General features: G+C 34.5%; 1 protein-coding gene across 4 annotated transcripts; it reads left to right on the top strand.

Annotated features, from left to right (window-relative positions):
* Positions 1 to 1,329: 1,329 nt before the first annotated feature.
* LOC108214228 (dicer-like protein 4) lies at positions 1,330 to 23,378 on the top strand. 4 transcript variants are annotated; one of them, XM_017386098.2, is made up of 32 exons: positions 1,330 to 1,504; positions 2,234 to 2,411; positions 2,587 to 2,697; positions 2,862 to 3,002; positions 3,096 to 3,168; positions 6,507 to 6,547; positions 6,702 to 6,842; positions 6,939 to 7,067; positions 7,811 to 7,949; positions 8,087 to 8,183; positions 8,449 to 8,641; positions 9,614 to 9,774; positions 9,865 to 10,071; positions 10,166 to 10,425; positions 10,508 to 10,782; positions 11,518 to 11,948; positions 12,944 to 13,038; positions 14,113 to 14,330; positions 14,663 to 14,872; positions 15,018 to 15,476; positions 15,570 to 15,842; positions 16,814 to 17,140; positions 17,894 to 18,422; positions 18,505 to 18,610; positions 18,865 to 19,005; positions 19,831 to 20,030; positions 20,151 to 20,309; positions 20,383 to 20,497; positions 20,957 to 21,097; positions 22,257 to 22,438; positions 22,513 to 22,627; positions 22,921 to 23,378. In XM_017386098.2, the coding sequence occupies exons 1-32, from the start codon at positions 1,431 to 1,433 to the stop codon at positions 23,063 to 23,065; spliced, it is 6,066 nt and encodes a 2,021-aa protein (XP_017241587.1). In that variant the 5' UTR covers positions 1,330 to 1,430; the 3' UTR covers positions 23,066 to 23,378. The 4 variants fall into 4 exon arrangements, with proteins under 4 accessions (XP_017241587.1, XP_017241588.1, XP_017241586.1 ...); XM_017386099.2 differs by having other exon boundaries at positions 1,332 to 1,504; positions 14,125 to 14,330; positions 18,496 to 18,610; XM_017386097.2 differs by having other exon boundaries at positions 1,332 to 1,504; positions 18,496 to 18,610.

Genomic DNA, 23,378 nt, shown 5'->3' with positions numbered 1-23,378 from the left:
AGATTCTTAATTAAATAATGATTTTCATAGAATGTAATTTACAAAATTTACAATTTTGCAATGTTTAAGTTGCATAACATGCTTGCTCGCCCATGAAAAGCGGTCATCGAAAAACTTTACTCCAGCATAGTAATTTAACGTAATTATTCAATATTTATAAATCTTATCTATAATTATTTTAAATTCAATAAATAATAAAATTCCTTATCATAGGTTGATTTGTGTATGCGAGACGCTGAGACATTCGTCAAAATTGGCATTTCAACCCGAACATGATTATATGGATTTATTAATATTAAACCTATGATTATTTTAATCTCACCATGTAAATTAAATATTGAACACATATTTCGCATAAGGGTTGTAACTTGTAAGTACGTGTTATATTTAACTATGGGAAATAATTCTCCACATGTCATTATAATCATTTACTTCCTAAAATATCGATAAATACGTTGCTTGCTCACTAATATAAATTTTTATTATTTCATAATATATCATGCTCAAGAGAGAACCATTTTGCTTAAAATAAAACCACAAAATCACTCAGGTTCTGTTGTACAACCCTATTTTTTAGGATCCAAATTTAAATGCATGTTTTTTTTCATCTCTGTGTGTGTTCAAAAGTAATTTCAAAATATAATACATAAATAAGACATGTTTTTTCACGTGTACTTCTGCGGCAGAACCCTAACCGATACTAAATACTAAATAAACTAATGATTGTAAGGTTTCTATGTCTAATAATTCTATATGTAACATGACCCCATATATGTATAATAATGACACCGTTCATCATTGTAATCGTTTCAATCTTTTATAATCTTTATAATCATTTACTTCTTTCATTTATCGATGAATACACTACTCACTCATTCATTTAATTTTTTAAATATACATAATATAATATTTCATTAACGATACCGCATATTATCGTAACCGTCTCGATATTTTATAATAAACTGTTTGATTAGAAAAATAATAACAGTATCACTCATATCTTCAACTTTCCTAATACATGAGAACACCAAAATTACATCTAACGTCGTCCATCAATATTACATCAGCCATCATTCACCAATATTACATCCCGCATTCATATCGTCCACACAAACCTCAACATATAATCTTGTACGTATATATTTTCCGACTATCCGGATATTTTTTTTTACAAAATAACAAATAATAGTAATATCATAATCCTACCGTTGGGTTCTGAGTCTTGACAGAGCACAATCCTAAGTCTGACAGCCCATTAGTCTATGACACAAGTCTCGTCACGTGCAAAACATATGTTTTGTACATAAACGTGTGTATATAAGTATATTTGTTCTCTTAGTATATTTGTTCCGCATTCACAGTCTTTCTTCTCCTGTCTACTCCATCTCGAGTCAACCCAAGTCAAGCCCTCTCTCCGTTTAACCGCCGACATGGCCTCCGGTGACTCCAACTCCGAGGATCATCAAGATTTTGATGTGAAAGACCCCACACTCATTGCCAGAGAGTATGTTTTGTTCTTTTAGTTTATTTATAATTATTTATGACTTGAATTTTGTTAATTTGTTTATACATCTCTGAGTAATCTTTGTTGGTTGTGATGAATGCTAGAATTTTTTATTTGATTATTTATCTATGACTTGAATTTTGTTTATTTGTTTATTCATCTATGAGTAATCTTTGTTGGTTGTGTAGATGTTGCTAGAAATATTTATTTGATTATTATCTTGGTGGTTGGGTGGAGATTTCTCTAATAAATTGTTCATATGTTATTGTTTGTCCCTTTCTGGTGTTAATGAATGATGATTTTGTGGTCCTGTATTATTTGCAATTGCTATGGGGCTGTGGGGTTTAAGAAATTAGGGGCTGTTTTTATTTTTTTTTTTTATAAAATTTTTCCCTCTGTTAATTTTATTATTCTTTTTGCTGTTGTTTTTGGGATGGAACGGTGAAGCGAAGAAAGGAAGATATTATACAATGTTCATTCTAACCCGGTGTCTTTTCAAATGTGAATTTTGGTGATAATATATGTATAGTTAATAAGACAAGATAGATTGGCGGGTCTTTTCCTGTACCGCGGTTTTACCCTTTTAATCATCTTTACATGACAAATTTCTAGAAAAACAACCTTAAAATTTACAAGGTTGCTGTTTCTAAATGATGAAACGTTAAATATTTTTTCTTTGTTATCTATGAACGGAAGGTAAAAGGAATGTGAATTTACACTTTCTCTCAGGTATCAGACAAAACTGTGTCAGAAAGCTTTGAGTGAAAACACAATAGCCTATTTGGGAACTGGTTGTGGGAAGACTCACATTGCTGTTCTATTAATTCATGAGATGCGACACTTGATAAAGAAACCCCAGAATAACATATGTGTCTTTCTAGCTCCTTCAGTTGCTCTGGTTGAGCAGGTGACACATTATTTGTTTTGTCATTTTTTGATATATTTTTCATATTTATCCACCAAAGCTTGATTCACGTAATAGTATCCTTTGTATTTAAAACTCTTTCTGTTTGAACACAAACTTATGTGCTGCTTGAATTATCCCTTATTTCATGGCTTGACATGTATGTATATATATAAAGCAAGCCAAAGTCATCAAGGACTCAATTGATGTTAAAGTTGGCATCTACTGTGGGAGTTCTAAGCATTTGAAGCGTCATACCTATTGGGAGAAAGAATTAGCACAACATGAGGTTTGTTTCACATCTATTTTATTACATTATATTGTCTCAATTTTCATTGCAAAGGTCCTTTGGAGGTACTTCACAACACAACTTTTAGTTGTTAATGTTGTTAGTAGTTTTGGCCATTGAAGATATACAAATGAATTGCTTAACCAGTGGTCATGCTTGTGCAGGTTCTTGTCATGACCCCTCCAGTACTTCTCCAGAATTTATCGCATTGCTTCATCAGGATTGAATTGATTGCGCTTCTAATTTTTGATGAGTGCCATCATGCGCAACCTGAGAGCAATCATCCTTATGCTGAAATCATGAAGGTAAGAAGCTATTATATCATGATGTTATTGCTTCGGCACCTCATGCATTTGATAGATGTCCATACACTTGGTGACTTTTTGGGCAATATGCAGGTATTTTACAATACCAGTGCAACAAAGCTTCCTCGTGTATTTGGTATGACCGCATCTCCAATATTGGGAAAAGGTAATCCTAATTAACCCGAATTTCTTCACCCGCTAGGTTAAAGGGGCGCCTCTTTCATATGTTTTATGGTCAGTGATTATGTATTTCGTATATAATATGCTTCCAGAGGACTTAAATGCAAAACTAAGTGATATTAAATGATGTTTCTCGATATTTTCTATTTAGTCTTATAAACATGAATATGTTCAAGCCTGTTGAGTTTTCTTTTGTAGATTTTCAAACCTTTTGTGTACCTGTCAGGACACGTGCAGACTAGAACAATGCTTAGGGGTTAAGTTTTTGATATATTAACAATTACACCCTTTTTAATAGAGACACACCTTAAACTTGTGGAATATAATTTACCTAAAATTCTGAAGGTGACGCCAAGCAAGAGCATATGCATGATAGTATCTGTTATTGTAGTATATATGTTTGTGAATCAAGACATTGATATGGACTTCGAATAGCCACTATCCAACATATATATCATTGACAATTATAACATATTTTGATAGATCACATGAAACTTAAATCAAGTTTTGTTGCTAGTCAAAGTATTGTCGTCTTTATTTAGCAAAAAAACAAAGTTATCGTTGTTACCAGTATCGAACCCGGGTCATCCAGTTGACAGGCGTACCACTACACTACATGTTAAGTCTTAATTCTATTTCCATAAAAATGGGTCTTTAATTAATTCTGTTCATTTATCTCTGTCTTGCTTATGTTGTGATAGTAATTTGGTTTGAAGAATGTAGAATTTTTTTTTTTCCTGTTATGATGTGTTTTAATTATTTGAAATCATGGCCCCCCCAAAAAATAACCTGAGTAGTGCTTAGATCTTTTTATTTCATTTTTTAGCAGTAAGCCGTCAAAATTGCAATCTATAGTGTGCATTTCGTGTTGTGATTTTAAACATCATCGTCGTTCATATTTTCAAATTTGAAGAAACGTGTCTTCTATTTAAATTATGTCATAGCCTTATTTTCGCGGTCTCGTTGTAATTTATTTTAGTGTATTGCACAATAAGAAACATGTCACCCCTTTATATATGGAAATAATTATGCTTTGTAAAAGATGTAATCAGAAAATTTGTTATATTCATCGGAAAAGAGAGGTAAAGGGATTTTGCCTTCTCTGGATCTTGTTACAGCTTGCTTTTATAATTAGACACACATTGACAAATGGATGTAATGTTTATTACAAGTGACAAGGTGGTGGAACTGATTATATGTACAATTATAGCCGCACTGACCTAATCATTGTAATTTTCATAGTTCTGTTAGTCAATCACATATTCTCTTTCCGTATATGTTAAGTTGACATGAAACTAGCAAGGTCCAGCGTATTCGGTTTAGTGTTTTTGATAATTTACATTGGACAATAATTTAGTTTGTCAATGCCGTTCCAACGGGATACTCTTGGCTGGTTCGTGGAAGTGTTTCAGGCAAGTTAAAAGCTGTGATGCTCGGACACGGAAAACCCAGCCCCTCCCGTGTCGGCCTGACCCGACCCTGCCCAAATACAGACAGGATCCTAATCAGATCCACCATCTTGAAAATGTATATTTCAACTTTAACAACCTATTTTTGAATTTGACAACCTATCTGAGAGGAAGCGAAGAAGAAAACATAAGAAAAGAGAGGTGAAAATGATTTAAATGTATAAGAGAAGAATGAAAGCTTTAAAATGTGCCTTGATTTGCGCAATTGTTTCTTAATCAGTCTGATTAGGTTCCCAAATCCCAATAATTTTGCTTATACAACTTTACTCTTTTTTGAAGTATAGCAAATTCTTGTCAAACGAATAAAAAAAGTATAACATAATACGATTTTTAATTATACCACGTTTTACTAACATTACTTTTACCATTTTAGCCATCATAAATTAATATCTATTATAAATACTGTTTCACCTTTTCTTTCAAAATTTTAAGTGTTATCTATATATAAAATGTTGGTATTTATATAGATAAAGTATCTAATAAAATAAGAAGAATAATATCCATGTCCAAAATCAAGTAATGGATCCTTATAAAACGTGCCACACTCCGTTGGATGTCTGAGCATTATAGGTAAAAGAGTATCTGGACAGTGTCTTATTGCTTAGCAGTCATAGAACCTCTTACCACCATGTCCTTTGTGAAATCCTCTGATCCTAGTGTAGCTTATGAGCTTGATACTAGAAGTCCTGACGAGCTCGTGTTTCCCAAGATCTCTACATGTGGTAAGGAGCTGCTAATATTTGTTGTATACTCTCTGACAAAAAAATCATCTTCTCTAGAAACCAAAGACAAACTCATTTACCGAGTTTATATCATCTTGTTTTATTTATTTACATATATTGTCATTTATTTATTACTCGGGTTTTGTTTAACTGTATGTATCTGTGCTACTTGTATATGTATGAGTAATCTTTGTTGATTGTGTATCTGTAGGCATAAATGTTAAGTTTTTATATGTTAGACAGATTTGATTAATTAGGTGGACGATTCTCTAATATATTGTTTATGTTTTGCCCTTTTTCTGATTTTAATAAACTATCTCGTGTTCTTCCATCAGTTGATATCCCTGATTCCCTGTGGGGCTGTGGGGTTTAAAAATTTAAGGGCTGTTTTTCATTTTTCCCCTCAGGACCTGTATAATATTTTTTATATATTTTGGAATGAATGTAGAGATGTTATGCATATACGTTTTGGAAATGTTATCTTTTCTGTTAGAACATCCATATCATTCTAATTGTAATTTTTGGCTAAAAAGCTCATCTTACCTGGTGTCTGTAATCAATATATGATGTCCATAAGATTGGTGCTGGTTCTGACAGGTGATCCCCCACCCTTCCTCCATAATAGTAGATTTAAGTAATTCTGCTTCAAAGTCTCTCTTGTACTGCGGTTTTACCATTTTAATCATCTTCCATGACAATTTCAAAAAAATAAAAACAACTAAAACAACCTTAGACGTTATTCAGGTTGCTGTTCTTAAATGATGACATTTTAATAATTGCATGCTTTGTTATCTACAAATGGAAGATAAAAGGAAAATAAATTCATACCTTCTCTCAGGTATAAGATGAAGCTTTGTCAGAAAGCTTTGAGTGAAAACGCCATAGCCTATTTAAGAACTGGTTGTGGGAAGACTTATATCTTCTCTAGACCAAAGAACTGAATTCTTCACACTAGAAAGATTACTGTCCATGTTACATTAATAATCTGATTTGTTTTTTTAGTAAAAGTAATCAAACCTCCATTCATACTTCTTATGTTAAATTTTTAATTTTTTTTATTTGAATATAAATTTATTGCGAACTGTATGTCGTACATATATCCTCTAAATTAATATTGCCTGATAATGTTTCAGGTGCTTCTATCCGTGGCCTCGAGTCTTTACTACATGCTAAGGTTAGTGTCTGTTGAATATTGGGATGGGTTACGAATTTATGTAATGATTTGGCTTCCTTTATTAAGTATAATATGTATCAAGCATGACATGAGTTGTATACGTGAATATGTCCTGATTTTTCTCCTAAAATGGTATGCTAAATCTTGTAAATAGGTTTATTCTGTTGAAGACAAGGAAGAACTCGAACGGTTTGTGACACCTCCCAAAGTTAGTGTATATTATTATGATACAGCAGCAGATGGACCATCTTCCCCTCTAGTTTATTCTAGTAAACTGCAAGCGATAAAATCCCAGGTGTTTATTAGCAATTTTTTTAATTTTGTGAACATAATTTTATGCAAGTTGTTTGTTATGAATTGCTATATTTTCTTTGCTATTACTCAATTGCAGTGTGTATCAACACTGGTAGAGAATATCAGCGACATGGATAGCCTAATAAGCTCCAAAAAGATGCTCCAGAAACTGCACACTAATCTGTGTTTGTGTGTAGAGAAACTTGGTGTTTGGGGAGCATGTCAGGTGAACTATCTCATTCTCATATTTACAGCAGCATTCACAACTTAAATTAGTGTTATAAAAGGCAGAGAAACTGAATATATATGTTTGGGACATTGCACCGTTCTGTTATATTATGATGTGAGTAAAGCTTTCCAGCTAAAAAAAAGGCTTGGCATTGATATTTTTTTTTTGAGTATTAGTATTTGAGAGCCTAAAAGTCAGACAGGGCTATGTAGAGTCATTCGGACGTTATAAAGGTAGTACTTGGTTGCGATGATATATTGCATATAAGGTTGTATTAAGCTGTGTGTGAAAGTTATTATAAGTAGTTGAGCTTCAAAGCAGTCCCAGATGCACACCAACACAGACACACACAAACATATTATTCCCTATCTGGATTACATTGCGAACTGGATAAATTTTCCACTCATCTTTCTCCTAAGGAAGAAGTCCTGAGAAAAAATTGTATGTACTAATGTCTTGTACTCTCATCTCAATGTTTATATATATATATACAAAGAGAACTCAAAGACAAGTCAAAAAGTTTGCTTATATGTTTTTTTGATAATATACATACATGATTATTGTTCAAGTAACACTAATAAAATATTCTTTTATCTATATTATCAGTTTATACATTCTTAGTGTATTATATATAGTCCTTTTGAATGGCAGTTACAGTTTGAACTTATATAGAATTTTTTAGTGGATGTTTTCTGATTAAGACTGACTAGTGCATCTTATTTTACTCTTAATCATGTAAGGCTGCTCAGATACTCTCAAAGGGTGACTGCCTTGTGCAAAATGAACTAATGGAGATGGAAGTGCAGAATTCGCATGTCTCTATATGCAACAGCTATCTTTCTCAAGCTGCCATGATATTTTTGTCGGATTGCAAAAAAGGTACAGGAATGCCTTAAAATTTTGTTCACTATTATGTGGTTCTATTTATGTATGTTCTGTATTCATGCAGATACGACACTAATATTTATCACCTTTGAGTCTTTGACAACATTTATCTTCCTCGTGGATGCTTGCAGATCGAACCAAGGAGAAGTTAAATTCACCAGAAGTCCTAGAGGAGCCCTTTTTCTCCAAAAAGCTCTTGCAACTTATTAACATCCTTACCAATTTCAGGTTAGTAATATGCTCCTCACTGTCTCATTACTGCAATGATTAGCGGATAAACTTATTGACATCCTTTCCAATTTTAAATTAGTAATTCAGTATTTCAGTTGATGTTTTGTCAGAACTCCTGCTTATGTGCAACCTCCCATATTGATAATCAAGCATACATTTATTAGATACAATCTTGTTGTTTTAAAACTGTCTCTTTTCATTTTCCACCTAATCGACATGTTTGATCATTCTCTCTCTCTCCCCCCCCCCCCTGGTTTGACAGGTCCCAGCAAAACATGAAATGTATAATTTTTGTCGATAGAATTGTAACTGCCATATCTTTGTCGTCTATACTTCAAAGCCTTCAATTTCTATCAGCTTGGAAATCTGATTTTTTGGTCGGAGTCAACTCTGGACTAAAGCGTGTGTCACGAAAATCTACTAACGCTTTGCTTGCTAAATTTCAATCCGGTGAGGTAATGTTCACATACACGAGTCGGTAATTCAGAAAATTATTGAAGTTTTTTTGACCGATTATGTAGCTAAATGATTTAAAATCCAAATGTGATTCTGCATGTATTTTTATGCGATAATTTGTTTGTTTCACAATGTGAATGTTGATAATTATTCTATCATGCGCTTTCTTGTTATCTGACGTATATACATTATCTTCGAATACAAATACATGTCACATTACTATAAACTGATGTTACACAAGAATTAAAAACAAGAATTTACGGATTAAACAATTATAAGATAACTCGAGTCAATTTCCCACATAAAATTTCCTATTGTCGTAAATAAGTAAGGAAAAGATCTGTTTATAGTTGTGTTACTATAACATGGAATGTTGCTAATAATCTACATGCTAAAAAATAACTACACTTTATAATAATAAGAATTGAGTAATTTACATTATGGACATCTAAGTATTCTCTTCTGTGCAAATAATCCTCAAAGGAAAATAGCATCCACTTTAAATCTTTGAGCTTGGGTTTAGTCGGTCCGATTCTTTTTCATCCCCCCCAAATATACCCTAGTTGGATGAACAGAGATAGAAGTACATATTGATTCCATCACCTGGAACAATGGCAAACAAGGAGAATGTGCTTAGTCGGGTTGATCTGAACCTATCCTATGTAGCGTCTATTAAGTGAAGGTATGCCCCTTCTTAACAATTTTTGGTGGGTTGGGTAGATCAGGTGGGTTTTTAATTTCTCTTTCGATTTGTGTATATATGATATATGTATCAACTTATGTAGAAAAGAAAGGGGGGGGGGGGGGTTGTCAAGCATTTTTGGTAGCAAAAAATGCAGTACTTACACTACTTCAACTTTATTTAGAATTGATATGCTCTTGATAGATTCACAATGTAATCTATTCATGTGTGCATTATGGATACTCATCCCAAAAGAAGTGTGTGCATTGACTTCCGTGTTTCTTGGCAGATAAATCTATTGGTTGCAACTAAAGTTGGGGAGGAAGGTCTTGATATTCAAACGTGCTGCCTTGTAGTAAGGTTTGATCTTCCGGAAACTGTAGCCAGTTTCATACAATCTAGAGGACGTGCTCGCATGCCTCAGTCAGAATATGCATTTCTGGTAGACAGGTACTATCTTCAAACATTTGTATATAACTCCTTAATTCATTTCTGCTCACCCAAAAAATATTAATAATTGTGCCCTACTGCATGTCATAGTGGCAATGAGAAGGAGCAAAATCTTATTGACAGTTTTACTGAAGCTGAGGATAAAATGAATGAAGAAATTGAATTCAGAACATCTACTGCCACTTTTTGTGATATTGAGGAGAAAACTTATAGAGTAGAATTGACGGGAGCCACAATCAGTTCTGGAAGTAGCATTTCATTGCTTTACCGCTATTGTTCGAAACTTCCACATGATGAGTACGGTTTAGTTCTTTTGTTTCCCTGTTGTGTCACATATAGTTAGGAGAATTAGATCTGGCAAATATTAGTTACTTTTTTCAAATTCGTGCAGATTTTTTAAGCCCAAGCTGGAGTTCTCATACTTCGATGAGGCAGATGGAACAGTCTGCCAGATAATTTTTCCCTCCAATGCTCCAATTTATCAACTGTCAAGTGCTCCTCAATCTTCTAAGGATGCAGCAAAGAGAGATGCGTGCTTGGAAGCATGTAAGCAATTACATCAATTGGGTGCTCTAACCCACTATCTCTTGCCCGAACGAGATGATGAAAATGAGGACCTGGAATCTTCATCAGATTCAGATTGCTCTGATGGTAAGCAAATGTGAATATTTATAGACTAAGTGCTGGCTGATTTTATACTTATACTGCAGCTTGGGGCTTCTTTTATTTTCAGACGAGGATACGAGAAGAGAATTGCATGAAATGCTTGTTCCTGCTGTCCTCAAAGAGCCGTGGAGTGAGGCCGAGGATTCTGTCCACCTCAGGTCCTACTTTGTGAAGTTTAGACCCCATCCACCAGATAGGGATTATAGACCATTTGGTCTCTTTGTAAAAGCATCTCTTCCTGGAGATGCTGAAAGAATGAAACTAGACCTTCATTTGGCACGTGGTAGATCTGTAGCAACAGAGCTTGTACCATTTAGAACTCTGCTATTTAGTAGAGATCAGGTAAGCAAATAAATTTCAAAATATTGAACCTTTTAATAAACCTGGAATGAGAGTGGAAGTCATCCGAAGTCAGCAAAGAGCTTCAAAATAATTATATTGAGAGCATCTCCAATGGGGTGGGGTTGGTTATAATCGTTGGCTAATTTGAACCTGTAAGACATTATGTAAAATTTGTTGAACCTGTAAGACAATGTGCTTCGATGGTATTGGCTATAATTTAAAAATAGTATTTTATTGATATTTAGATTGTTATAATTTGAATATATCAGTTTAATATAGTAATAAATGATGTGTAATCTTCCTACAGATTTCTTACATGCCTGTAGAGGTTCGACAAATTTAGCCATCCATAGGAGGTTGGCTAAAATTATAGACAAGGGGTCGGTGTGGTTGGAGTGCGAATTTTTGAAGAGATTGACTATATTTTCTATTTTTGGTATGCCAACTCAATTTTTAGCTAAGGGTCTTCATGATTGGAGATGCTCTGACATCAAACCGTACCTTATTAAATGACTTAAAAGACAGGTTCATGAGGGTGACGCGATAGCCTAGTGGTGAAGGCTTATCCTATGTCCATATGTTGATCTCAGTCACCGGGTTTATATGCCTGTATTCTTCCAGGAAGTTGTGAAAATAAAACAGATAATTAACAGATCATTTGAAAACCTATTTGCATTTGTACGGAAGAAAAAGAAATAATGAATAACCTTTTCATATTCATTTTAAATTTTGCAGCTAGCTTTGGCCGAGAAGTTTCAGGAAATGTTCCTCAAGGTCATCATTGACAGATCACAGTTCTGTTCTGAATTTGTTCCCTTGGGAAGAATTAATTCTGATATATTGGCTCCTAGAACATATTACCTCATGCTTCCTGTAATCTGCTATGAATTTGAGGAAGCAATGGTTGTGGACTGGAACCTTGTCATGAAATGTTTATCGTCGCCGATATTTAACATGCCAGAAGTTGCTAAGGCTAATGAGCTTCCTCAACCCAGCGAGAAATTACATCTCGCTAATGGTCCTAAAAGTGTCAATGATGTTGTGAATAGCTTGATTTATGTACCAAGCAAGAAATTGTTCTATTTTGTTTCTGATGTTTTGTCAGAGAAGAATGCATACAGTGACTATAAAGCATCAAAAAGTCACGTTCACCACTTCTCTGAGAGGTAAATAATGTGCATTGCCTTGTTCTCTTTTGAATGACATTTATAGAGCCCGTTTGGCTGAGCTTATGGCTTATGACTTAATGTGACTTATCTTATAAGCTGAGAGCTTAAAATGTCTGTCTGGGTAATTTTGACTTATTAATGACTTATGAGTTATTAAAAATATAATAATAAAAATAAAAGTAATTTATGAGTAACTTATGACTTAGAAGTAATTTTTATCAAAAAAAAAAGTTCAGAAAAATTTAGTCACCGGAAAAAGTACCTCAAACTAACTTCTGGCTTTAAGTCAATTCCGGGCTTATTTCTGACTTTAAGCCGACTTCTGACTTATTACACAAACATGCATTTTTCAGCTTAAAGCCAGAGATGACTTAAAGCCCGGGCTTTAAGCCGAGGCAAACACGCTCATAGTATCATGAGATAGGACCAAAAATAATCTCATAGTACAGATAGTATTTTCTCTTTTGCGTACTTAGTGTTGATTGATAGTGTATGGAATGAACATATGCTTTTTTGTTTTCCTTGAAAAAATGGAAGGGGACTGTTTTCTTTCTTTAGTTGGTTCGAGACTGATTAAGTATTTTGGTGTGCATTTTATATTGTTGTATGTAGTCTTAAATATACATATGAACTATGCTATTTGTCAGTCCATGTGCCATACTCGGTAGATTTTCATATCAGCAATATATCTGTCTGTGTGTGTGTGTGTGTCATATACATATATCCTTGCTGTGGCCATCACTCTTTCATCAAGCAATAGATTATATAAAGCAGCAGTATTTGCCTTCCCACTATTTTCCTTAATCTCAACTTGATAATATCTATTATTAGTGTGGTCTTCAATTCTGAGCAGGCTTCTCCTTACAGTTACTTTCTAGCACGTGTTTAGTACTTTTTGGTTCAATTACTATTTACTAGTTAGTATTCCCTTTGCTGTAATATTTTACTGACCTCCTTCCGGTTTCTGTTTTATTTTATACTTGATTATATAGGTTTGGCGTTCATCTTTTACATCCTAAACAAGCTCTTTTAAAAGCAAAGCAGCTCTTTAGTCTGGAGAACTTACTACGAAAGAAAGGAAATTTGGGTATGTGTTCAGTTGTTGGGTTTGTTTCTGCAATTAGCCTGTCAGTTACAGGACATGTAACCTTCTCCTGACACAGTATTGCTCATGAAATTTTAATAAAATTTATGGGCAATATGGAGTATTGGATTACTTATGCCAATATCAGAATATTTTATTTTTATTTTTATACGCAATATTGTATTTTAGGATTACTGATGCCAATATTGAGAACTGTGGTTAATGGTTTTGTTCTGTTCTAATGTGCTACATCAGGTTGGGAATAGCATATAATTACATTATCATCTCATTGTTAAATTGCAGGATAATCCCAAATTCCCAGAATATTGGACTTTTTATATTTCTAAAGTTGATCCATGGACTACAATTTATCACCACAGGTTCATTTAATTGGACTAATAATACTGATTGAGAGGGTGGTATCAAATAAATAAATAACCCCTCCTCAAATGAATGAAAAAGTTATAAACGATAGCCCGGTGGACTTCTAAGGTTTTAGTATGGTAAAGTGAGAGAAATTAGTAATTAGTCCCGTATTGGAAACAACTGCATCCCCTGATTTTAGACGAATCTGGAAGGCCAAGGTGGGACTAGACTACAAGAGTTTATTGTGGTACATAAAAGTGTTAAAAACGTATGAAAATTGAGAATACGATCAGTGGATTAAAAATGAATTAAATGGAATTTTGTGTTGCTGCCTTTTTGTTTACAGTATCTGACTTGAGTGTAAGTTGATTACAGTTTAAAATATGCTCTTTTGGATCTCACTTGACTTTACAACATGAGTGACATCCAGAAGCTAAGACAATTTTGGTTTGAAAAAACAGCATATAAAAGATATATTCCTCCTTTGTAATTGGATGACCTGAATGAGCTCTGTTGTTTAACAAGAAATTGCTTGACGAAGAGTGATATATCCTTATACTCATGATATCATTTAAAATGGAAAAACACGAGTTAAATACAAAATGAGGTTGGTGTTTTTTGTTCTATTGTTCTGTGTTTTTTCTATATCTTGGTGCTTCCTTTGTTTTTGACTAAACTTTTAATGACTAGAGTGTACACTGTACTGATCAGCATCTCATGCAGAACCACGAGAAAAAGAGGAGCACTTTGTTGAATTACCTCCTGAAATTTGTGAATTAAAGATAATTGGGTTTTCGAAAGATGTTGGAAGTTCATTATCTTTGTTACCATCAGTCATGCATCGTCTGGAAAGCTTGCTTGTTGCTGTTGAACTAAAACATTTACTTTCTGTCTCATTTCCTGAGGGAGCTGAAGTATCTGCTTCTCGTGTAAGGCACCTTGTCTTTTTACCTATTTAGTTTGATCTCTGATCATGAATTTTTACTGAAACTAGAATTATATTGCGAATTTGTGGACTTGGTAGAATCATCTACTGAATGAAATTAAAATGTGGTAAATAGAATAACTTTTCAGCATTTACAATAGTTATATCTGTTTGTATTCAGACCAAACGTATGCTTTTGTATTTAACTTTAAAAATTTAATTACACAAGCCTATTTCCTGTGACAGGCAAAGCATCAAAGCTATATATTTAAAAGGCTGTGGTTATTTGTAATTAATCCCTAAATGAGCTTTGGATATATTGATAACGATGTCCAGGTCCTTGAAGCACTTACTACTGAGAAATGCAATGAACACTTCTCTCTTGAAAGGCTCGAAGTTCTTGGTGATGCATTCCTCAAATATGCAGTTGGCAGGCGTCTTTTTGTCTTGCATGATGCCCTAGATGAGGGACAGCTTACAAGAAAACGTTCAAGTGTCGTCAATAACTCCAATTTACTGAAGCTAGCGATAGCAAACAGATTACAGGTAGCTTTTTGTTGCATGTTGGTCTGATGATTTTGGGTACAAATGGTGTTTCGAAGAGAGTCTTCAATCTCGGCTGTAATATTACTTGACATTAGTTTCTGTAATAGCCAAAATGTTTTGTTAACGTTTACATGATATTGTTCAGGTATACATACGCGACCAATCATTTGACCCATGCCAATTTTTCGCATTGGGTCGGCCTTGTTCAGTTGTTTGTAAATCTGAAACGGAAAAGACTATCCATTCATCACAATGTAGTAGGGCTGCAAATCTCCATATGGAATTAAGATGCACTAAATCTCATCACTGGTTGCATAAGAAAACCATAGCCGATGTTGTGGAATCTCTTGTCGGTGCATTTATAGTCGACAGTGGCTTCAAAGGTGCAGCTGCTTTTCTTAATTGGATGGGTATACAAGTGGAATTTGAAGGTTCGAAGGTTAGCCATATCTGTTCAGCAAGTTCAATCTATTTACCACTTGCTGCTCAAATAGATATAGCTGCTCTTGAAGATTCTATCGGGTATCAATTTAACAATAAAGGTTTGCTTGTGCAAGCTTTTGTCCATCCATCATATACCTATCATTCCGGAGGCTGTTATCAGGTATGCAACTAATTTCTGTAGATGAACTTTAACTTTTTGTTAGGTTTAAAGTTTTTTATCAGTACAATCTTTAACACATTGCTGCTTGAACAGAGACTGGAGTTTCTAGGAGATGCTGTGCTGGATTATCTAATCACTTCCTATCTCTATTCAGTCTATCCAAACCTGAAGCCTGGCCAGCTGACCGATTTGAGATCCACATGTGTCAACAATATTAGCTTTGCTAACATTGCAATACGTCGGTCATTCTATAAATATATTATTTCCGAGTCTAGTGGCCTCTGCAAATCCATGGAGAAATATGTCATGTTTTCTAGAACCCATCAGCTTACTGGAAATTTAGTTGAAGCGCCCCCATGCCCCAAAGTAAATACTGTAGCTCCTCTCTCTCTCTCTATATATATATATGTATGTATGTATGTATGTATGTATGCATGCATGCATGCATGCATGCATGCTTGTCTGTATGTATGTATGTATGTATGTATGTATGTATGTATGTATGTATGTATGTATGTATGTATGTATGTGTATGTATGTATATGTGTATATATAAGTATTTCTCTCATTATATTTATTTCATTTTTTTCCACTTTAATGTTTAAGACGAGTCTGCTTGTTTAATTTTCTTTCTTCACCATCCACTTTTTGTGGTGTCATATAAAAGGGATTTAAAAGCAACTACTAGATTTGATGTTAGCGATAGTAAGGGTCGGTGCTTGTTTGGTTGCCTTTCCAATACCCAGGTATTTAAACATCCGGGAAGTAGCAACTTCCATCCAATACCCAAGATATGCTTACCAAACAATTTTTCTCACCTCCTAGTAATTTTAATTACCAGGGAACCAAAAAAGCACCGAATTTAATCAATATTTGTAGTAAGTTTGTTCACAAAATTAATAGTAACCTCTATGAGAGTTCCTTTCGAGAAAGTAGATAACTTGTTGCTGCCGGCATTACCATGCCAATGTGATATGTATGCCTTCAGTGCATGAGAACAATATTCTACAGCTTCTTATTCACAAGGTTATCTAAAAATATCGAAGGATTAGTTTTTTGTTAGCCAACACTCTGTTTTTACATGATTAGTGTGGCCAAAATTAATCTTGTAGTATGGCTACTCGGAGAAACAAAAGTTTAGTTGATCAAGGACTTTCATATGAAATATATAGAATTCATTTTTTCCTTCTCTCAAGTATCATGTGAGGCGTGTTTGTACATGAACAGTTGCGAATATGGGATAATAGAGCCTTATAAAACTGCAACTCTTGGGTCGATAATAACTAGTATAGTATACTTAATTTTCCACTTGAATGTGACTTAATTTTTTTGTTCAGGCTCTTGGTGACATAGTGGAGTCATGTATCGGTGCCATTCTTCTGGACACGGGATTCAATTTAAACCATGTTTGGAAAACAATGCTCTCCTTTCTCGATCCGGTCATTCACTTTTCCGGATTACAGCTTAATCCCATTCGAGAACTTCAAGAACTAAGTCAATCGTACAATATGGAATTGAAATTTGCATCTTCAAAGAAGGATAATACTTATACTGTTGAAATAAAGGTGAATGGGAAAGATGTTTGTGAACATTCTAGTGCTAGCAACTTCAGCAAAAAAGCTGCCAAGAGAAGGGCTGCAAAGCAATTAATTCTGATTTTGAAGGTAAAATTTTCATGTCAATCCATTTTAACCTTGTTCAGAACTGGCACTATTGTGGGCTTCTTACTCTTTTCAAAGGTTCCTGCTGGTTAAATCTGTCTAGGAGATGTGCCTGTTGACTTTAAATTAATAAATTATGATTGTGGAGAGTGAAAAATGATATGCATATATATACATATCCAGAAATGCAATTCAAAGATTATAATATAGGCGCGCCTGAAGCGTAGAAAGGAAACTATCTAACAACAAAACTAATATACTAAAGGAAATCTCTTATAATGCCCAGCTTGTTTCAAAATCACAATATTTTAGATGGATTCAGAGGCAGTCAACACATCCATACTACTCCCTCCTTCCCCACAACAATGGATTTCATAGACTTTTTAACAGCGGATGGGCATAGGGTCATGGGGTTATTGGATTTCCATTGTACTGAACTTTTTGTTTTTAGTTTTTCAGATTTTGAGCATAGAGTCTACTTGTTACATTTCTTCTTGAACAAGACTAATATTTAGCTCATTGAGTCTTTGAATATGTTGTGGGTCCACATGCTTTTTAAACCGATAGTGATGCTATAGGTTCTCCTGTACTTGTCAAACTTAAGCTAGAAGTTTGGATGCAAGTAGTGTGTGTGTGTGTGTCTGCGGTGTTCTTCTTTAATCATAATGAAAGTCATTGCATCATTAGTCGTTACTGTTCTATGATTTCATTTCCCCTTCTGGTACTATTCATTAAATATTCATGTCCATTGTACAGGAGCATGGTTACAAATCAAAGAGTAAATCGTTAGAGGAGGTTTTGAAGTTGACCCACAAGATGGAAGCAAAATTAATTGGTTACAATGAAGCACCAACAGATGTTAATGATCCATATGCCACAATTGCTTACAATGAAAAAACACCAACAGATGTTAGCGCTCCATTTGCCACAATTGCTTACAATGAAAAAACACCAACAGACGTTAGCGCTCCATTTGCCACAATTGGTTACAATGAAAAAACACCAACAGATGTTAGCGCTCCATTTGCCACAATTGGTAACAATGAAACGCCAACAAATGTTAGCACTCCATATGCCAGAGGATTTGATATCTTGAAGGTGCAGGATTCCTGTACAAGTGGTTCTTCATCATCCAAAGTAAATCCACTCGGTGTACAACTGCATAGATCTGGAGGCATCAAGATTAACCCAATTATGCAAAAATCATCTCTCTGTGACACTCGTGAATATCAGACAACAGACAAAAAAGATAGTGATAACTGCTCTAGCGATTCTCAGAATCCAGGTAATCATCATGCAATTCAGATATGGTTGTATTTGATTCTATATCATATTTCTTATTGCAAAGTATCCCCTAGGTCGTTCAGTGAAGAAGTCAGCAAAGTCACTTTTGTTTGAAATTTGTGCGGCCAACGGTTGGAAACCACCTATATTTGTATGCTGCAAGGAGACAGGGGCAGATCACTTGAAAGAGTAAGTGGCCAACTTTTTTTGTGTGAACATTATAATTTTACATTAGGCTTCAACCAGATGCTTGCAACGATCTGTAAGAGTATTTATTATGTCTGAGATTATATGGTTTAAAATTAAAATTACTTGCCAAATTCTTTATGGAGAACATTGGTGTGAAAGAACTGCATGTTTCTCCTTGGAGACTGCCTGAGGAATCTGCATAAAATCTCTCTTTTTTTACTATCACTGCCGCTAAATATCATCCACACTTGCAGGTTTACTTTTACGGTGATCGTGAAGCCTGATAGTTTGGAAAAATGTTTCATTGAAGCAATCGGAAAACCAGCCGGTAAAAAGAAAGAAGCTGCAGAGCATGCAGCTGAAGGGGCTGTTTGGCTGTTGCGAGAACGTTATGGGTAGGTTTAAATTTATAGGCCGTAGCTTTGTTCTGAAACATGTACTCCTAGTTTGTCCAGGGAACAAAATCTGTATGCATCAAATATCTATGTGAGTAATAAACCTGTTAAATGAATATTAAAGGCATTCAGTCAAATATAGGGAAGCTTTGTAAAACTTTCCAAGTCAGGCACTGAATGTGGCATACTAGTAACTAGTTACAAAAACATGATTGAGATTGTGGCATGAATTAGTATAAGAACAAGTACGAGTACTAGGGAAAAAAATTGGGAATCATGAGGGATAATATTTGCCGCTGGTTTGAGACGATATAATTTTGGCAGTTCATCCTGTGTATCGCCTTTGTTAGCAGGGGGGCCAAAAGTGTTTTTCTTTGGAGAGACGGATTTTTTTAGAATTTTTTATTGAACAATGAGCTCTTCTTTATTAGCCGTTTAAAGAAGAGAGGCTATAAAAATACAACATTGAGAGAGTTTTGTAGTATGTATATTCTGTAAAATTATATACATTAAGTTTTAAAAATTAGGTAACAACTTTCAGGAGAATATTATCTGAAAATTTTGATAGCCTCATTTGTCTCCACCAGTATGTACCCTCCAAGTGCTAGTAGTTAATATGATTGTCTAGTAACAGAAAGTAAAGTGTAACATATAACTTATTTGTACAAGTCAAAGTTTAGGTCCAAATATTTGAAGAAGCATAGAGGAGAATATTAAAGTTGAATATTTTTCTGATTGGTTCTTTTATTTGTCGTGTCATATATATGTAGGAGAACTAAACATTTTAATCTGGCAATTAATAGTTATTTATTCTATTCTGTTCAGAGTTTCAAAAGCCAAGCCGGGGTTGTCTTACTTTGCTGATGCGGAAGGAACTGTTTGCCAAAAAGTTCTTCCTTCCGACCCTCCAATTAGTCAAGTGTTGTGTGACACTCAATCTTCTCAGGAAGCATGTAAGCAATTGCCTGAACAAGATGATGCAACTGAGGACCTGAAAACCTCAACAGATTCTAATTGCCTTAATGGTTAGCCCCTAGATGGTCATACAAACTTATTACCGAATATGCTCATGCAAAAACTTTATTGATTACTGCTGGCTGATTTTTTTCATACACTGCAGCCTGAGACTTACTTTTTATTTGCAGATGATAATACCAGAAGAGAACTCGATAAAATTCTTGTCCCCACTGTACTTAAAGAGCAATGGAGTAATTCAGAGGAAGTGTCATCTTTTCGTGACGCTCGTGAATGCCAGCTGATAGGAAAAAAAGATGACAGCTGCTGTAGTGGTTCTGTGACTCCAGGTAATGACCGGACAACTCAGATATGGTGGTATTTGATTCTATATCAGATCTCTGATTAAAAGTAACCCTCTAGGTCATTCAATGAAGAAGTCAGCAACGTCAATTTTGTTTGAATTCTGTGCTGCAAATCGTTGGAAACCGCCTCTATTTGTATGCTGCAAGGAGACGGGGGCCAGTCACTTGAAAGAGTCAGTGTCCACTCGCTCTTTTTGTGTGTGTGTGTGTGTGTGTGTGTGTGTGTGTTAATATAAGAAGTTTACATGAGGCCCGAGTCAGATGCTTGCAGCTATCTGTTACAATATTGATCGTGTCTTAGATTTAGATTTTTATTTCTAAAGAAGGTACTTGCTAAATTCTATGATTCTAAAGAAGGTACTTGCTAAATTCTATGATTCTTTAGTCAAAATTTCTAAGGTTATGTTGCAGAACACTAATCCTTGCTTTTATAATTTGCAAAGAAAAGAAAGAATCATATGTTTCTAATTGTGTAGTCTTTGATCGACAATCTTTTGAAGTTTTTCTACCATATAGATGACACTGGTTTCCCAAAAATGCACATGCTTATCCTTGCAAACTGCCTGAGAAATCTGCATAAAGTCTCTTCCTTTCCTATTGGCAGTATTGCTAACTATCATCCGCAATTACAGGTTCACATATAAGGTAATTGTGAAGCCTGATGGTTTGGAAAAATGTTTGATTGAAGCAATCGGAAAACCAGCTGGTAAGAAGAAAGAAGCTGCGACGCATGCAGCTGAAGGGGCTGTTTGGTTGTTGCGAGAACATTTTGGGTAGGTCAATATTTATAGGCTGTATCTTAGCTGAGAAACATCTATACTTAGTTTGTCCAGGGAACAACTATACATGCATCAACTACCAATGAGAAAGTTAATTAACCTGATAACTGAATATAGACATTCAGTCAACAATATACAGTAGAAACTCTTTAAATTAATACTCGGTAAATTAATAAACTCTCTAAAATAATAAATTTGGCCGGTCCTGACTTGGGCCAATATAAAAAATTGAAAAACTCGATAAAATAATAAGATAATAATTTTTCGGGAGATCCCTTTATAATTTTCGGTCCCAAAAAAATCATAAATTAATAATTTATAGAAACTTGCTTAAGAATACTCTACATCGAACACATATATTCTTCTTATTTACATTTACGATACAATACTTCAAAAGTCATTATTGATTTCCAATATATATGAACACAGTAGTTACTATGTTGAGTCCCAAGATTCGCTGCAATGTAATTCTAAAAGTCATAGACTAAGTTGCCATTTTGTTTGATATGTACGGTATATTAAGTTGAAAACTCTTTAAATTAATAATTATTAATTTATCGATAAATTAATAACTCTCTAAATTAATAAATTTCTCCGGTCCCGACATTATTAATTTATAGAGTTTTTACTGTATAGGGATGCTTTGTAAAACGTTCCAAGCAAGGCATTGAATGTGGTATGCTAGTTACATATAATTGTTTGATATTGTGGCAAGAATTAGTATTAGACAAGTATGTGTGCTAGAAAAAAGAATTGGATATTATTTTTGCAGTGAGCAGGAGCACCAAAAGGTTTTTTATTAAGTGGGAGAAACAAAAGATTTTGCTTTTCTTTTTCCTTTGTTAGCCTATTTCGGAGAGCTATCGAAAATGCGATAATGGGAAAGTTTTTGCAGTATATATTATCTACAATATTTAAGTACTTCATTAGTCCCACCAATATTTCCCTTTGAATGCTAGTTGTTAATATGACTTTTTGTTACAAGTCACAGTTTAGGTCCAAATACTGAAGGAGCTTATGGGAGAATACTAAAGTTTAATATATATTTCTTGCTGGTTTTCTTTTTTCACGGTCATGTCATATACAATATTATGTAGGGGTGATTAACATTTTATCTGGCAAATATTGATTATATTTTTTCTAATTTGTGCAGAGTTTGTATGCCCAATCTAGAGTTATCATCCAAAGTGCATCCACTTGGTGGAGAACCGTATAGATCTGAAGGCAGCAAGATCAAACAGACCGGGCAAATGTCGTCTTTTCATGAGACTCGCGAATGCCAGCAAATAGTAAAACAAGTCGATGATTGCCGCTCTAGTGATTCTCAGACTGCAGGTAATGATCGGGCAGCACATATATTGTTGTAATTGATTCTATATCATATTTCTGATTTCAAATTAATCCCCTAGGTTGTTCAATGAAGAAGTCATCAAAATCACAATTGTTTGAAATCTGTGCTGCAAATCGTTGGAAACCACCTATTTTTGTATGCTGCAAGGAGACGGGGGCCAGTCACTTGAAAGAGTGAGTATCCAACGTTTTTTGCTATTCCTCCTTCGAACATTATGATTTACTTGAGGCTACAAGCAGATGCTTGCGACTATCTGCTTTTATAGTTTCCAAAGAAAAGAAAGAACCATATGTCGCAAGTTGTAAGGTGTTCTCTGTTTGATAGTCGCTGGAAATATTTCTTCTAGATAGAGAACATTGGTGTCGAAAAACTATCTTACATGTTTTTCCTTTCGAACTGCTTGAGAAAGCTGCATAAGATCTCTACCTTTATATGGAGTATTGCTAACTATCATCCAAACTTACAGGTTCACATATAAGGTGATCGTGAAACCTGACAGTGTGGAAAAATGTATCATTGAAGCAATCGGAAGACCAGCAGGTAAAAAGAAAGAAGCTGCGGAGAATGCAGCTAAAGGGGCTGTTTGGCTCTTGAAAGATCATCTTTTGTAGGTTGAAATCCATAAACATGCACTCTTAGATTGTCCAGTGAAAGTTGGTTTACTTGATAAGTGAATGCAGCTGTTTTAAACCTTCATCCATTTTGTTAGAAATTTCTTGAGTAGTAAAATAGTAATGTTATGTGTGTCAGTAGCGGACCCAGGATTATACACGTTCGATATTTATTTTTTTCGACCAAAATATCAATTTTAGTACCTGATTGTGCCGAAGACAATAGGCTGTAACATCGATTTCGTGGTTATAGTGCATGATCACTGTCAGACTATTTTTATTATTATTTGATATATTAGTTAAGATTTGTTTA

This window comes from Daucus carota, chromosome 3 (assembly GCF_001625215.2).
Source record: "Daucus carota subsp. sativus chromosome 3, DH1 v3.0, whole genome shotgun sequence".
In the NCBI taxonomy this organism is placed as follows: domain Eukaryota; kingdom Viridiplantae; phylum Streptophyta; class Magnoliopsida; order Apiales; family Apiaceae; genus Daucus; species Daucus carota.
The sequence above is the reverse complement of the archived record's forward strand: the minus strand, read 5'-3'. Positions and strand labels throughout refer to the sequence as shown.

Bases quoted from the DNA above. Each gene is read 5' to 3' on its own strand.
- LOC108214228 (XM_017386097.2), top strand. From the start codon at position 1,431: ATGGCCTCCGGTGACTCCAACTCCGAGGATCATCAAGATTTTGATGTG. The intron at 14,873-15,017 runs GTAGCTTTTTGT...GATATTGTTCAG, and splicing joins CGATAGCAAACAGATTACAG to GTATACATACGCGACCAATC. The intron at 20,310-20,382 runs GTAATGACCGGA...GTAACCCTCTAG, and splicing joins TAGTGGTTCTGTGACTCCAG to GTCATTCAATGAAGAAGTCA.